The 13,061-nt window shown below is 49.3% G+C and overlaps 1 protein-coding gene across 1 annotated transcript in view; it reads left to right on the forward strand.

The window, feature by feature from the left end:
* Positions 1–13,061, forward strand: part of RPH3A (rabphilin 3A) — an 89,454-nt gene that overhangs the window by 40,864 nt on the left and 35,529 nt on the right. Inside the window, 1 exon segment of the mRNA XM_014553655.2 lies at positions 153–299. Within this exon segment, the coding sequence (XP_014409141.1) occupies positions 153–299 (147 nt within the window).

Below are 13,061 nucleotides of genomic sequence, written 5' to 3' on the forward strand. Positions count from 1 at the left end.
ATTGAGGCTCTGAGAGATGGATATTTTTTGCTCAGAGTCTCCCAGCAGGGATTTGAGTTGAGGTTTACCAGACTCCAGGGACTAGAGCCTAACCACTACTCCACACTGCTGACTCCCTCTCCAGCCTCACGCCTTCCCAAATTACCTTTCAGGCTTCAGACGGGATGGTCTGTCCATCCCAGTGGTCAGCCCGACCGACAGAGGAAGCAGGAAGAGCTGACCGATGAGGAGAAGGAAATCATCAACAGGGTGATTGCTCGTGCCGAGAAGATGGAAGAGATGGAGCAGGAGCGAATCGGGTGAGGCCTGTTGCTTCCCAATCGTTCTGAGAGCCACCAAGGGCCAGGGGGCCGTGCTGCCCAGGCAGGGTGTGCTGGGCTCGGGCAGCATGAGCTGCCTTTGGGGCTTGTCATCTGTGATCTGTGATATGCCGAGCCACCCACCCGGGCAGAACTGGAATCTTTGTTGCATGAGCTGGGAGAGCTGGGAGAGGGGAAAAGAGAGTAAAGGAGAGACTGGACTGCGGGCTGGAGGGGGAGGGGGGTTCTTGGCTGGGGGAGGAGGGGGAATCTCCTGAGAGGGGGATGGGAGATTGGCGATAAGGAGGAGAAAGGATGCGTCAAAGAGACAGTATGTCAAAGAGAGAGCACACCTGAAAGGAATTATTTGAGAGAATTAGAGAAATCCATCCTGAAGGGAACCTGCGTGTGAGGCAGCAGAGGTTAGCCTGGTGGGTCTGGACGTGAAGAGCCCAGGGCTCCATCCCAGCCCCCCACTTGCCGGCCGTGGATCCCCCGAGCACGTTGCTTCACCTCTCTGAGCCTCAGTTTGCTCTCCCACAGCGTGGGGGAAATAGCAGTGAGCGGCCCACAGGATGGTCGTAAGGAGTGAGTGTAATGAAGCATGTGTGGTTCCTGGCCCAGGCCTGGTCATGCTTTGTGGTTTAACGAATGGTAGGAAGAAGGGGAAAAGTGGGGTTCGGAGGGCAGAGATACAAAAACACGTATGGGAGAGAGACACGGGATGTGAGAAGGATGTGATGTGTGCGTGTGTCAGAGAGGGACACATCAGTGAGCCGGGATGGTGTGATGGGGGGGAGGGAGGGGTATGTGGGTGGGCTTGGGAAGCTGGGAGGGTGATGTGGGAGATCATGGGAGTCGGGGAAAGAGAGGGAAGGGGGCCCTGGGAGAAGAGGAGGGCGAATGTGTGTAAGGAGAAGGGAGTCTTGGCATAGGTGGAAACTTCCATTGCCAGGAGGCAGGAGGCCACTCAGTGGTCCTCCAGGACTGAATCTTGCATGGGAAATGAGAAGGGGGTGCCCCCTCCTCCTCCTCCAGCCTCCTCCCCAGATCCTGCTGCCGGGAGGCAGCCTTTACCAATTGCTTATAGCTGATGTGGGCACTGGGGGGCCCTTTTATCTCCCTACCCACACACTCAGCTGGGGGTTAACAAGGTTCTTGGATGGAAAATGATGTTATGAACACACAGGAAGTGGGTGCCTTTGATTTAAGCCTCTGCAGATAATTTGACTCCGGGTGGGCTGGGGAGATCAGAGGTGCTGGTGACAAGTGACAAATAACCTGTCACAGGCTGAGTCAGCTTCGTGCTTGACCCTCTGTCAGCTTCCTCGGGGGTTGCTAAAGGCTTAGGTCTGGAAGGGTCTGCTTATAGGGTTGAGTTTTGATTTTGCTTTTTAAAGCAAATCAGGAGTGAGGAGTTGTTCAGGCTAGAGGTGTGTGAGTGTGTGTGCGTGTGTGAGTGCATGTGTGTGTGTGTTCACTTCGACCAACAATGGGCCTCAGCCTTGCGGGAAGGGAGAATATGGATGCCAAATCCTTGCTTCGAAGCAAGAACTCCTGTCAGCCTTTTCCCTGCATAGCACTTCCCCCTGCTAACATTTCGTATTTTATACATTTAGATTATTGTGTCTCTCCACCTGTTAGATTATAAGATTCCTGAGGGTAGAGATTCTTCCCTATTTTGTTCACCACTGAATCCCCAGACCTAGGACGTAGTAGGTGTGCAGTAAAATATTTGTTGAGTGAATGAGTAAACACGATAGACAATGTTGTCCATCTCCCCCTGAACACACACACATTTCTTTCTCCATGTCCTATGGCCAAGATGCTGGAGAGTTTGGAATTTTATAGTTAAGAGTCCAAATTCCCAGAGAAGGCACTCTGATCAGCTGGCTTCTGTTTATATCAGATTCTACCCCTTGTCAGTCAGCTGTGGGCAGGGGTGCTGACCACGTTGCCTTAACGTGGCCACTGGGCTGCCTTTGGGTGTAAAGTTAAGGGGAGTCTCTGTGGACTGAGCAGATTCTAGTTTGAACATTCTAGACCAAGAGTCCCCTACCTTGTCCCCCATGTCTTGCCTGTGATGTGGTACAAGAGCCCAGTGGCCTCCCTGGGGCCCCAGAGTCAGAGAGACCTGGGTTCACATTCCAGCTCCTCCACTTAACTCCCTCTGTGACCTCAGGTAAGCCACTTTACCGCCCCATGCCTCAGTTTCCTCATCTGCAAAATGGGGATAACATTAGCACACACTTCCGGTGAGTGCTTAATTAGCCTGCAGAGGATTATCGTGGTGCCTGGCACAGAGCACATGCTCCGTTGATGGTGACGATCATTTAATGATGAATTTGCTGCAGAACCTCAGGTTTTTACACTGGCCAAGGCCTCTGTTATAGAATTATGTCTGAGACTCCTGTTTGGCAAGCCCCTGGCTTCCCTGGAAGGAGATTTGAGAGCCTTCCCAGGAAGCTGGGGCCAAGCCCTTGGTGACAGAGTGTCGCTTTACTGAGACAGTAGGTTTTCTGCTGGAGTAGGGAGGACATCCTGGAGGATTCTGGCTGCGGCTGCTTCCTGGACCCTCCCAGCTGCCAGCCCTCACTGGTAGCATCGCCGGAGGCAAACCCAGTGCTATTTGTGTCTTAGGAGCTCGAACCTGCCCTCATTCCTGTTCTACCCATGCTTCCCCTGGAGAGGATCAGAGTGGAGTCAGATGAAAGGAGAGAACACATCAGACACAGAGCCAGGCTGAAAAACGGGGTGCCACGGGGTCCCACTCCACAACCTAAGGCTCAGTTAATAAGCCTTGGGGGCTTCAGTTCCCCCACCCATCCAACGAGGCAGGGCAGTCTGAGCCTCAGGATCCTTCCTGATCTGACTCGACAGTATTTGGGGGTGTCTGGTGGAGGACCCCGTACCACGTTGTTGGTGGCATTGCTCAGAGCAAATGAGCTCCTTCTATCTTTTAAAATTGCAGCTGTATCTGCATCCCCTTCTGGATCCAGACACTAGCTCTGTAAGGCTGGATTTTATTTTCTATTACCTGAGTAAGTCATCTGGGAGACAGGTGAAATCCTTGTTTACATAATAAACCATCATTACAATGGGTTACCCTCTATTGATTGAGCACTTATTATGCGCCCAGCACTGGACCTAAAAACTCCATGTGGATTTAACTCACGAACTGCTCCTTTCAGCCCTGTCTCAGTTGGTGCTATCATTATCCCCATTATGCAGGTGAGGAAACTGAGCCTTAGAGAGGTTAGCTCACTTGTCCAAGGCCAGACAGAGCCCAGGTGTATGTCCCAGTCTGGCTGACTCTCAGGATTATGCTCTTAACTATTGCGTGCCTTTCCTGAAGGCCTGGCCTCAAATTCTTAGACTCTGCGGAACATAGAAATTCTTAGAGCTCAGGTTCGGAGGGGACATTTGGGGAGCTGGAAGCTAGAATCCCTTCTGTTTCGGCCCCATGATTCCTTCCAGATCTTATTAACCTGTTTGTACCTTCAAAGCTGCGAGTACTGGTCTCCAGTGGTCCTGTGGCTCTGAGAGTTCCAGGGGGAGAATCACCCTCAGGTCTCCCAGCAGGTGCTGCCTCCCTGGGGCAGTTTTGCTGGAGTTAGCCGCCCCCCGGGGACCTCCAGGCGAGTCAGCAGACCAGAGCCGGTTCTCACCTTGGAGCCTCTTTGCTTCTGTGCAGGAGGGTGTCTAAACCTTCACTTACCGCTCGGCCCACAACCCAGCTCTGCTGTCTTCCGCATCCCTGGAGGCAGAGATGGTGGCCAGAAGGGAAACGCATTAAAGAGCCTCATTTTGCCTCACATTCCTTATTCAAGGCTAGCTGGGATCTCAGAGTTTATCACGCACGCCCTGACTGCTATAGACCACCCATACTAGTTAGCACACTTAGCTCGCACGAAGGGAAATTAATTCCAGCCAGGTTATTTCAGTTCTCTACTGCTGCATAACAACCACCCAAATCTTACTGGCGACAAACATCGACAGAATATTATTTTCTGTGATTTTGTGGGTTAAGATTTCAGGCAGGGCTCTGCTGGGTGGGTTTTCTGCTCCGTGTGGCATGAGCTGGAGTCACTCACTCAGCTGCACTCAGCTGATGGCTGAACTGGACCAGAAGGGCCAGGAAAGCTCCGATTCCCTATCGGTGCCTCGGCATTCTACACAGCCCCTCTCTCTCCATGGAATCTTTCCCGATTCAGTAGTCTAGTCTGAACTCCTTTCCATGGCAGCTGGATCCCAAGAGAGCAAAGATGGAAGTCACCAGGATTCTTAAGAGCTAGGTCTGGAATTGGTAGGGCATCACCCCACTGCATTGTTGGAGAGGAGAAGCAGATCCCACCTCCTTGTGGAAACATGCATCCAGGGAAGGAGGCTGTTAGTGGTGGCCATTTTTGGAAACTCTATCCCATTAGGCAAAAGCGGGGATTTAATATAAGGATTCAGAGACATCTCAAGGGATCCAAGGGCAAGAACACAGCCCAGCCTCATGAAAGTTCTGCTTCTCACCCCCCATCTTAGAAAATACACTCCTGCTACCCCCTCCCCAGCTTTACAGCTCTTCTTAGTCCTAATTCCAAATTCCCAGGGAAGGAACCCTGATTGGTCCAGGTCACCCTGAGTCCCCACCCCTCATCAGATCAGCTGTGGCCAGAGATGCCAGGCTATACAAACACCCCTGCTGAGTGCTTCTCCAGAGAGTGCGAAGGGGCCTTTTTGAGTGACAGGCACCCACAGGGTATCCACAGGGCTTTTGAACATATTAAGTCTGGAATTAATCATTTGCCTGGGGAAATTTGTGTGTGCCACTTTTGTTTTTATTCTGTTTTACTTTTCCCCCCAGTGGTAGGTTCCTCTGTGTCCTTATTCTATTTCTTTCTATCCAGAGCCTCACAAAGGCATTTGCTCCTGTATTCTGCCTCCGAGGGGACAGGCAGCCGGGTGGCTTCCATTCGAGGTCAACGTCCCTCAGCAGATGGGCCCTGAAAAAGTCATTAGGATTTGTTATTAACCTTGGTGCCCAGACGCTGTGATGGAGGAGGAAGTCAGAGAGACGCAGGGAGACCTGTTGTTGACAGAATCTGTTGGAATCCTATCACGGCCCTTAGTCTCAGTTGCACCATCCCCTATGTTTTGGCACAGAATTTTTCCAAAATGTGGATGGAGGGAGAAGCGAGTAATAATGCTTGGAATTCACTGCATCTAACTCGGTAGGCATCTTTCCTATGGTTTGACAAGCTGACACTAAGCCAGGTCGTGTTTTCCTCTTTCTATAAAGGAAGAACCCCGCCTCTGCCATTTTTTCTTTTTTTTTTGACCTGGAGTCCTAGACATTCTGTGGGTAGGACTCAGGGTTTCTGGGGCATCCTGATATCATAGACATAGTTATACATGTGTCTGTGTGCATTTTTAGAAGAAATACTCATAGATTTTATCAGGTTTGGGGGGACTCTGAACCTCCCCCCACAGTGTTGAGAGCTACTGAGTGGTACCTCAGTTTTCCCAGGGATGGGATCAGTGCCTTCTGATGTCCCTCCAGCCTTAATAATTGATGGAATCTGTTTGTACAAGATGAAAACGGAAGCCTTCTTAATTCCTTAAGCAGCCCAGTGCCTGGCCTAAAAGAGCTGATGAATACACATTGAATGAATCCTAAACCCGCCTCTCCTTGAATGATTTTAACCTCGCAGCTTCCCGGACCTCATCTGTTCTTCAATCTCAGCACTATTTACATCTAAGGACAGATCTTTATCTGTGGTGGGTGCTGTCCCCTGCGCTGTAGGGTTTCTTAGTAGCATCTCTGTCTCCCACCCACTGGGTGCCTGTAGTAACCTCTCATCAAGCTGTGACAACCCAAAATGTCTTCAGACGTTGCCACATGTCCCCGAGGGATGAAATCACCCTTTGTTGAGAACCAGTGCTCTAGTCCTTTTGTTGAGTGGTTCAAAAAAGGAAAAAGAAACAAACGAGAATTTCCCTGCAACCATACTCAACTTCTAGGGAAAGAATGAGAGCCCAGGCTTACAAAGCACCACGTGTTGGCGCTGTACCCAAAGCTTTGTGTGGATTCATTACGTAGCCCTCACAACACCCTATGCGTTAAGCCCTATTATTATTCCCATTTTACAGATGAGGCAACTGTTGCACAGACAGGTTAAGCAACTTGCCCAGGGTCACACAGTTAGTAAGCAGTAGAACTGGGATTACGAACCCAGGCTGGCTGGCTCCAGGGTTAGAGTCCTGTTCTGCTATTCTACAGAGAGGGAAACACGTACAGCCACTCATTGTGTTAGGAACTTTCAAATATGTTATATTTCCTTTAATCCCCATGAAGTCTTCAGGGAGAGACAGATTTCTGTCTCTCCTTCACAGATGAGATAACTGAAGCTCAGAGAGGTTAAGATACTTGCCCAAAGGCACACAGCCTTTACATGGCCAAACCAGACTTTGAACCTGAATGGGTCTTTCCACATTAATCCCATTGCCTTTTGGTGGTGCAGGTACGGAAGACAACTGACACAGGACTTTAGGGGTTCAGGGAAGTCAGTGATTTACAAGGTGTCTCAGATGTTCACTTGGGTTAATTGGTTCAGTCTCACACACTCCTTCCTACGTGGGACAGTTCATTTCTCTCTGTCGCAGTGACCCTTGTCCCTCCGGGCCTCAGCACCACGTTCTATCAGCTCTACTTTCCACAACAGGAAACGGCAGGTGGAGGGGTCAGAAAGAGCCCCAACTATAAGCACTGCAATGAAACAAAGGCTTCATTCTTCTAAAGCAGGTGACAGCACCTGGGTAGCTAGACCTAGTCTCCAGTCCCATCTCTGCCACTCTTGGGCTGCATGCCCTTGAATAAATGACATCCCCTCTGTGTGCCTCGGTTTCCCCACCTGTAAAATGGGAGTGAATAATAGACCTGACCTCACAGACTGTAGGTGGCTTAAGGAAAACGATGCAGGGGGAGGCTTAGAACTGTACCTGATAACTGTTGCTCTTATTGAGTTTAAATGACCCAGCTCCCTTGCGGGGCTCACTGCCCTAGTCCAGCGGTGCCCTCTAGCTGTCTGTCTCTCTTGGCTCAAACTCTGACTCAGGGTGACCCCCTTCCCCAAGGTGCTGGGGCCCAGACAGGAATCCCATTCACCAATTCATCAAGGAGAGAGATGAGAATCTACAGCTCCCCAGGTAGCACCAGTAATAAACAACAGTGGAAATTAATGAGCCTGAACTTCACACACCCTGCACGCCAGCCACGTGGCTTCATGACTGAGCAGCTTGAAGACAGGTTCCTAAGAGACTCTGGCATTGGAGTCTCAGACCAGCCCCCTTCAGAGCATCCATGTCCCTGCTCGCAGCAGATGGCCCAGTCTAGGCTTCAGAAAATGCCAGTTTTAATCAACTTAATGGTAATAACCACCCCTCAACTTGGCAGTTAGGGTAAGGGGGAAAGTAGCAGGATTCTGGAATTAATGGGATGTGTGTGTGAGAAAGAGACAGACAGACAGACAGACAGAGACGGAGAGACAATATGACATCTGCTCTCCCACTTTGCTGTGTTTTACAAACCATTGTGTAACCACGGTCGATCACAGCTCTAAAGGCACCTGCTCCTGGCCCCATCCCATCCTTGACGGACCTCCAGCTTTTTGCCATTTCCCTCACCAATTCAGATGCCGGTTCGTAAACCCATCACACCTTCACAGGCAGATTGTCGTTCTCAGCCTTGCAGCGCGCCACAGTAAGCCTGCTTCCTGGAGCAGTTGCATGTCCATTAGCCTTCTCTTCAACATTCATGGAGATACTGCAGCAATACTGGCTTGAAAGCTCGAAAGCAGTTGCCTGAATGTTTCCGAGACCAGTTTGGATTTTTTGAGAGAGCTTGAGCCGTCAGGTCTGCAGTTGGCTTATAGCCTTGTCTGCCCGAGGCAGCCAACTGGCGCCGGGCTCCCTGCAAGAACAGAGTGTGTACAGCCGTGTGCATGAATGCATCTTCTGTGCTCACATGTGGGTACATGGGCTGTGTGTGTGTGTGTGTGTGTGTGTGTGTGTGTGTGTGTGTGTGTGTGTGTTTAGAGTTGGGAACAAGTTTTGTCGGTTTCTAGTCACTGCAGCCCCTTTTAAAAGCTTTAGAAAGATGGATTTCATGGGCAGATTTTAGAACCCTGTTTACGTAGAAAAAATGTGAGGACAGTGAGCTATAAAAGCCACGAGTTTCTGGAAGAAATAATTAGCAGCAACCATGACTGAGTAGTTACCGTGTTCCATGCATTTTACACTCTCATTTTATCTTTGCAATAATCCTAGGAGGCAAGGACTTTGTTTTCCCTAATTTACAGATGAAAAATGGAGGCACAGAAAGGTGAAGTAACTTTCTTGAGGTCACAGAGCTAGGAAATAGCAAAGTCCAAATGTGGACCCAGGCAAGGTCACTCCAGAACGGACATCCCAACACTGGAGTCAAAACTGCCTCATATTTCTAAATTCTGAAAGTGTTTGTGCATGCAGGGGTGTGTGTGTGTGTGTGTGTGTGTGTGTGTGTGTGTGTGTGTGTGTGTATGTGTGTAGAGATCTATATTTTCCTGAGGTTGATACCTGGAAAAGGTGATTAGAACCTCACAGAGTCCAAAGCCTGGTTTGTCTGACATCCACAGCCTGGCAGGGAGGAATTGCTCAAACCTTGCTCCGGAGAGGAGACTTGAATCTGATTCAGACCTGAATCAGGTGGAAACAGAACCCGGATGGCAGACGGAGCAGGAATGTGGGTGTGGTATCTAGAATAACGTGTTGCCCCGCAACAAAGATGTTCACATCCTACTCCCTGGAACCTGTGAATATGTTACTTCCATGGCCAGAGGGACTTTGCAGATGTGATTAAGTTAAGACTCTTGAGATGAGGGGATTATCCGGGATTATCCAGGGGACCCAGTGTAATCACATGCATCCTTATAATAGGGAGGCAGGAAGGTCAGAGTCATAGCAAGATTGGAAAATGCTACACAGCTGGCTTTGAAGGTGGAGGAGGGGGCCACAAGGAATGCGGGCAGCTTCTAGAAACTAGAAAAGGTAAAGGAACAGATTTTCCTCTGGAGCTTCCAGAAGGAGTGCAGCCCTGCCAACACCCTGTCAGGTATCTAATCTCCAGAACTATTAAGATATTAAATATATGTTGTCTAAGCCACCAGGTTGTGGTGACTGTGACAGTAACACTGAGACTGACACCCAGAGTGTCTCCTTGAGGCCTGAGGGCAGCGGGCAGTGGCATTTCATGGCCCTCCTGCTAGTGTCCACTTCCACCACTGCCTAGTGAGACCTGTTGGGGACAGTCGTGTAGTTTCAAGAGACCTGGTCCAGCCCCATGTGTAGACAAAGTCCAGAGACCTGCCTGCCTCCCTTTACCTGGACCCACTGCAGCACTGGAAACCCTCACTGCTCTGGTGTCCCAAGGACTCCATTCCTACGTGCAGTGTTGTCTCAAAATAGGGAAGTGGAGTCTCCTCTGTGTAAAGCCCTTTCATGCTGTCCCACCACTCTTAGACCCAAGACCCTGCATGGAGTGGCCCCTGACCACTTCTTCAGCCTCCTCTCCTGCCATCCAGGCCGCCAGCTCTGCTAAGCATCCGTCAGGTCCCTTGCACATGCTGTTCCCTCTCCTTCCAGTGCTTTCCTCACCCTCTTTCTTGGGCCAGCTCCTCTTCATCCCCAGGTCTCAGCTCAACAGTCACTTCCTCTGAGGCCCCGTCCTACTGCTCATGTCCCTCACTTGTGAGCTCACCTGCTGCCTACACTTGTCCTTCAGAGCACTGACTCCGAGCATAATTGTGATGATCTGTGTGATCATTTGAATAATGTCTGAGTCCCTCCTAGAACGCCAGCTCCATGACAGCAGGGACCTCATCTGTTTTGCTCTCTGTTGGGTCCTCTCTGTCTGGTAGCTACTCATAAATATTTGTCAAAAGAATGAATAGCCCATCTGCATCGATTCGGACGGCAAGTTCAGAGCAACTTGGGGATCTGCTTCCCATCACCTCCAGAGGTCGTCCACTGGTGCCCAGAAGAGGGGACATAACCTTTCTGGTCCCTCTTGGAGCATCCTGGGAAATGGGAGATGCCCACCCAACTTCACTGAGTATCCATCAGTTCCCCTTAAGCACCCAGCCTGGAGATGGATGTGTTTCCTGGATCTGGGGCGCGAGTAGTAGTCATAAAGTTAATCAGGCATGTAAAGACATAAGTGGAGACTGGCACCACTTACCGTGTCCAGCTAATTGGGCATTTAATGTGGAGGCATTAGACGGGCAAACAGAACTGGCCTGCCAATGCAGACAGGTCTTCTTTTTGCCATTGAAGTTGCTTCAATTTGAAAACACAAGGGGAAACCTTGATTCTTCAGCCTCAGGATCTGAGAATCCCTGAATGTTGCCCATGAGAGGACACTGGAGGGGCATCTCAAATAACCCCTCACCGTATAGTCTGGGAAAGAGGGCACCCAGAGAACAAAGCCTTTTCAAGGTCGACTGGATAAAAGGTAGGATTCAAAGCCACGTCTTTTAACCTTGGCTTACATGTTCGCTGTCTTCAAAAATATACTTTGTCTTCTAATGTAAAATAATATGTGTTTATTGTATAAAGTTAAGAAAGTATTGAGGAGTCCAGCTAACTGAATGCTTAAGGGGAGAGAGTCGCAAAGGCTTTAAAGAAGGAAATAAAAGTTACTCATAATCCCACCACCTGGCAGTAATCACTGCATTTCAGTGTGTTTCCTTTCCAGTTTTTTTTTTTTTTTTTGGCCCAGTGCACACTATGAAACTATACAAATGAGCAGGTTCCAAGCCCAAACTCATATCGTGATCACAATTCTACATCCTGGGTTTGGGGTTTTTTCCCCCACTTAACATAATAAGGAGAGCATTTACTTGTGTGATTTGTCCCGTTACGTCTATCCTTACTGCAGCATCTCTCTAAGTGTGGCCAAGAACTCAGGATCTTACAGGGAGTCACTTCGAAATGCAAGGCTCCCAGGACCCACCCCGGTCCCACAGAATCATTGTCTGAATGAGGAATACTCTCCCCAGGTGATCTAGGTGGACCACACATTTGGGGAACGTCCCCCCATGTGGTTACTCTCCACAGGACTGCATACTGAAATACTGGTGTCCGGGCTTAGCCAGACCCATAGCTGAGAAGTTTTAAGAATTGAGGCCTCATATGTTAGTATTTTTAAAAATTCTTTCTGGGTGATTATCATGCATTGAAGGTTCCAAACATCTTTCATAATGCATATAGTCTCTCCTGCCAAGACTAGTTACAACAAACATTCCTTTTGGGGATGAAGGAACGGAAATGTTTTATCTCCAGGATGAAGACCCATTTGTGACGTGCGGTCTTCCTTGGCATAATCTGGACTTAGCTTCCTGCAAAGTTTTATTTCCAAGTTTATGTCTCTGGCTGTTGGGGCCCCTCCCTGTTGAAGTCCTAACATCTGGGGCTGCAGAGAGGATGTCCAAGCGGGCAGGCTACAGGACACCTTCTGCTGAGCCCGATCTTTGAGCAGAGAAGGAGGCTCTCCCATCCCCACGCCACATCCCTCCCTCTGTATTGGTCTGTACTTTATTCACAAATAACAAGTGCCTCTAAGCTGAGACATCTGAATACTGATCTTAAATCTGTTATTTTTCCATGCCATTTGCTGCCAGTGATCGAAGCTAACGAGACACTCCCAGTACAATGCGTGTTAATGGGCTTTTTGGAGTTTAGGATGGAGTGCTAGAAGGAGCAGACATCTTGGTAGCAAGGCTAGAGTGTGGGTTTGCAAGTGGTGGGTGGATCCATGCCCTTATTTTCTGAGAGGAGGCAGGTTAAGCCTTCTAAGGTTCCTGAGCAATGTGCAGCTCAGTTTAGATTTGGACAGTCTGTCCCGTGCTCTCTTCCTGAGCTGGGTTGGCAGAGCTTGATTTGAGGCAGGAGGCTGTGGGGGGTGGGGGCGGGCGAGCAAAGATGCTTTGCTGATGCAGAGAATTAGATTCTAGCCCAGGATGAGTGACCCAAGGCAAGCCTCTCGCTCTCTCTGTGTTTTGAAACCACTCTTCACCCACCATCCCTGCCCCACTGATAGAATGAGAAGAGCAAAATCTAACCACTTTCTGGCTAGGGCAGTGGGTGGAGGGGAAAATAGATGAGAACAAAGGTGTATATAGAAAAAGAAAAATATATGTCACCATCCCCTGCCTCCTTTAGCTTACCTCCTTGTCTCATAATATTTTGTAATTCTATGGCATTGAAAGGCATCCTGAAATTTATCTACTCCTGACAACTTCAAACTGTTTCTTTAAACCATGGAACCAACTTCCCAAAGGAAATCTAAACAGTCCAAGCAAATGAAAGAGGTAATGCAGATGTGCTCTAATGAAATGCGATATTCTGGCCCCTCAGAATCACTCCCACTGTACCACTAAATTGAATGGCCCCAAAACAACCTCTAAGGAACCCTTGGGTGCCATAAAGCACAGTTTGACAACCACTGATTTAGTTCCCTTTTACAGATGAGGAAATTGAAGCCCAGAAAGGCAAAATTCAGGGCTAAATTCCAGATTTCTCAACCCCATGTGGGGGATCCTTTAGGGGAACGAGATAATGGAACAATTGTTCTGTGTCTTGTCCTCAGAGAAGTCAGAGGCAGATGGGGCAGAACCAGCTGGGGTGACTGCACGTGTGCAACTTGGTACTAACCAGTGATGGACGGTCCCTTGGTGT

Source organism: Camelus ferus, chromosome 32 (genome assembly GCF_009834535.1).
Source record: "Camelus ferus isolate YT-003-E chromosome 32, BCGSAC_Cfer_1.0, whole genome shotgun sequence".
Lineage (NCBI taxonomy): Eukaryota > Metazoa > Chordata > Mammalia > Artiodactyla > Camelidae > Camelus > Camelus ferus.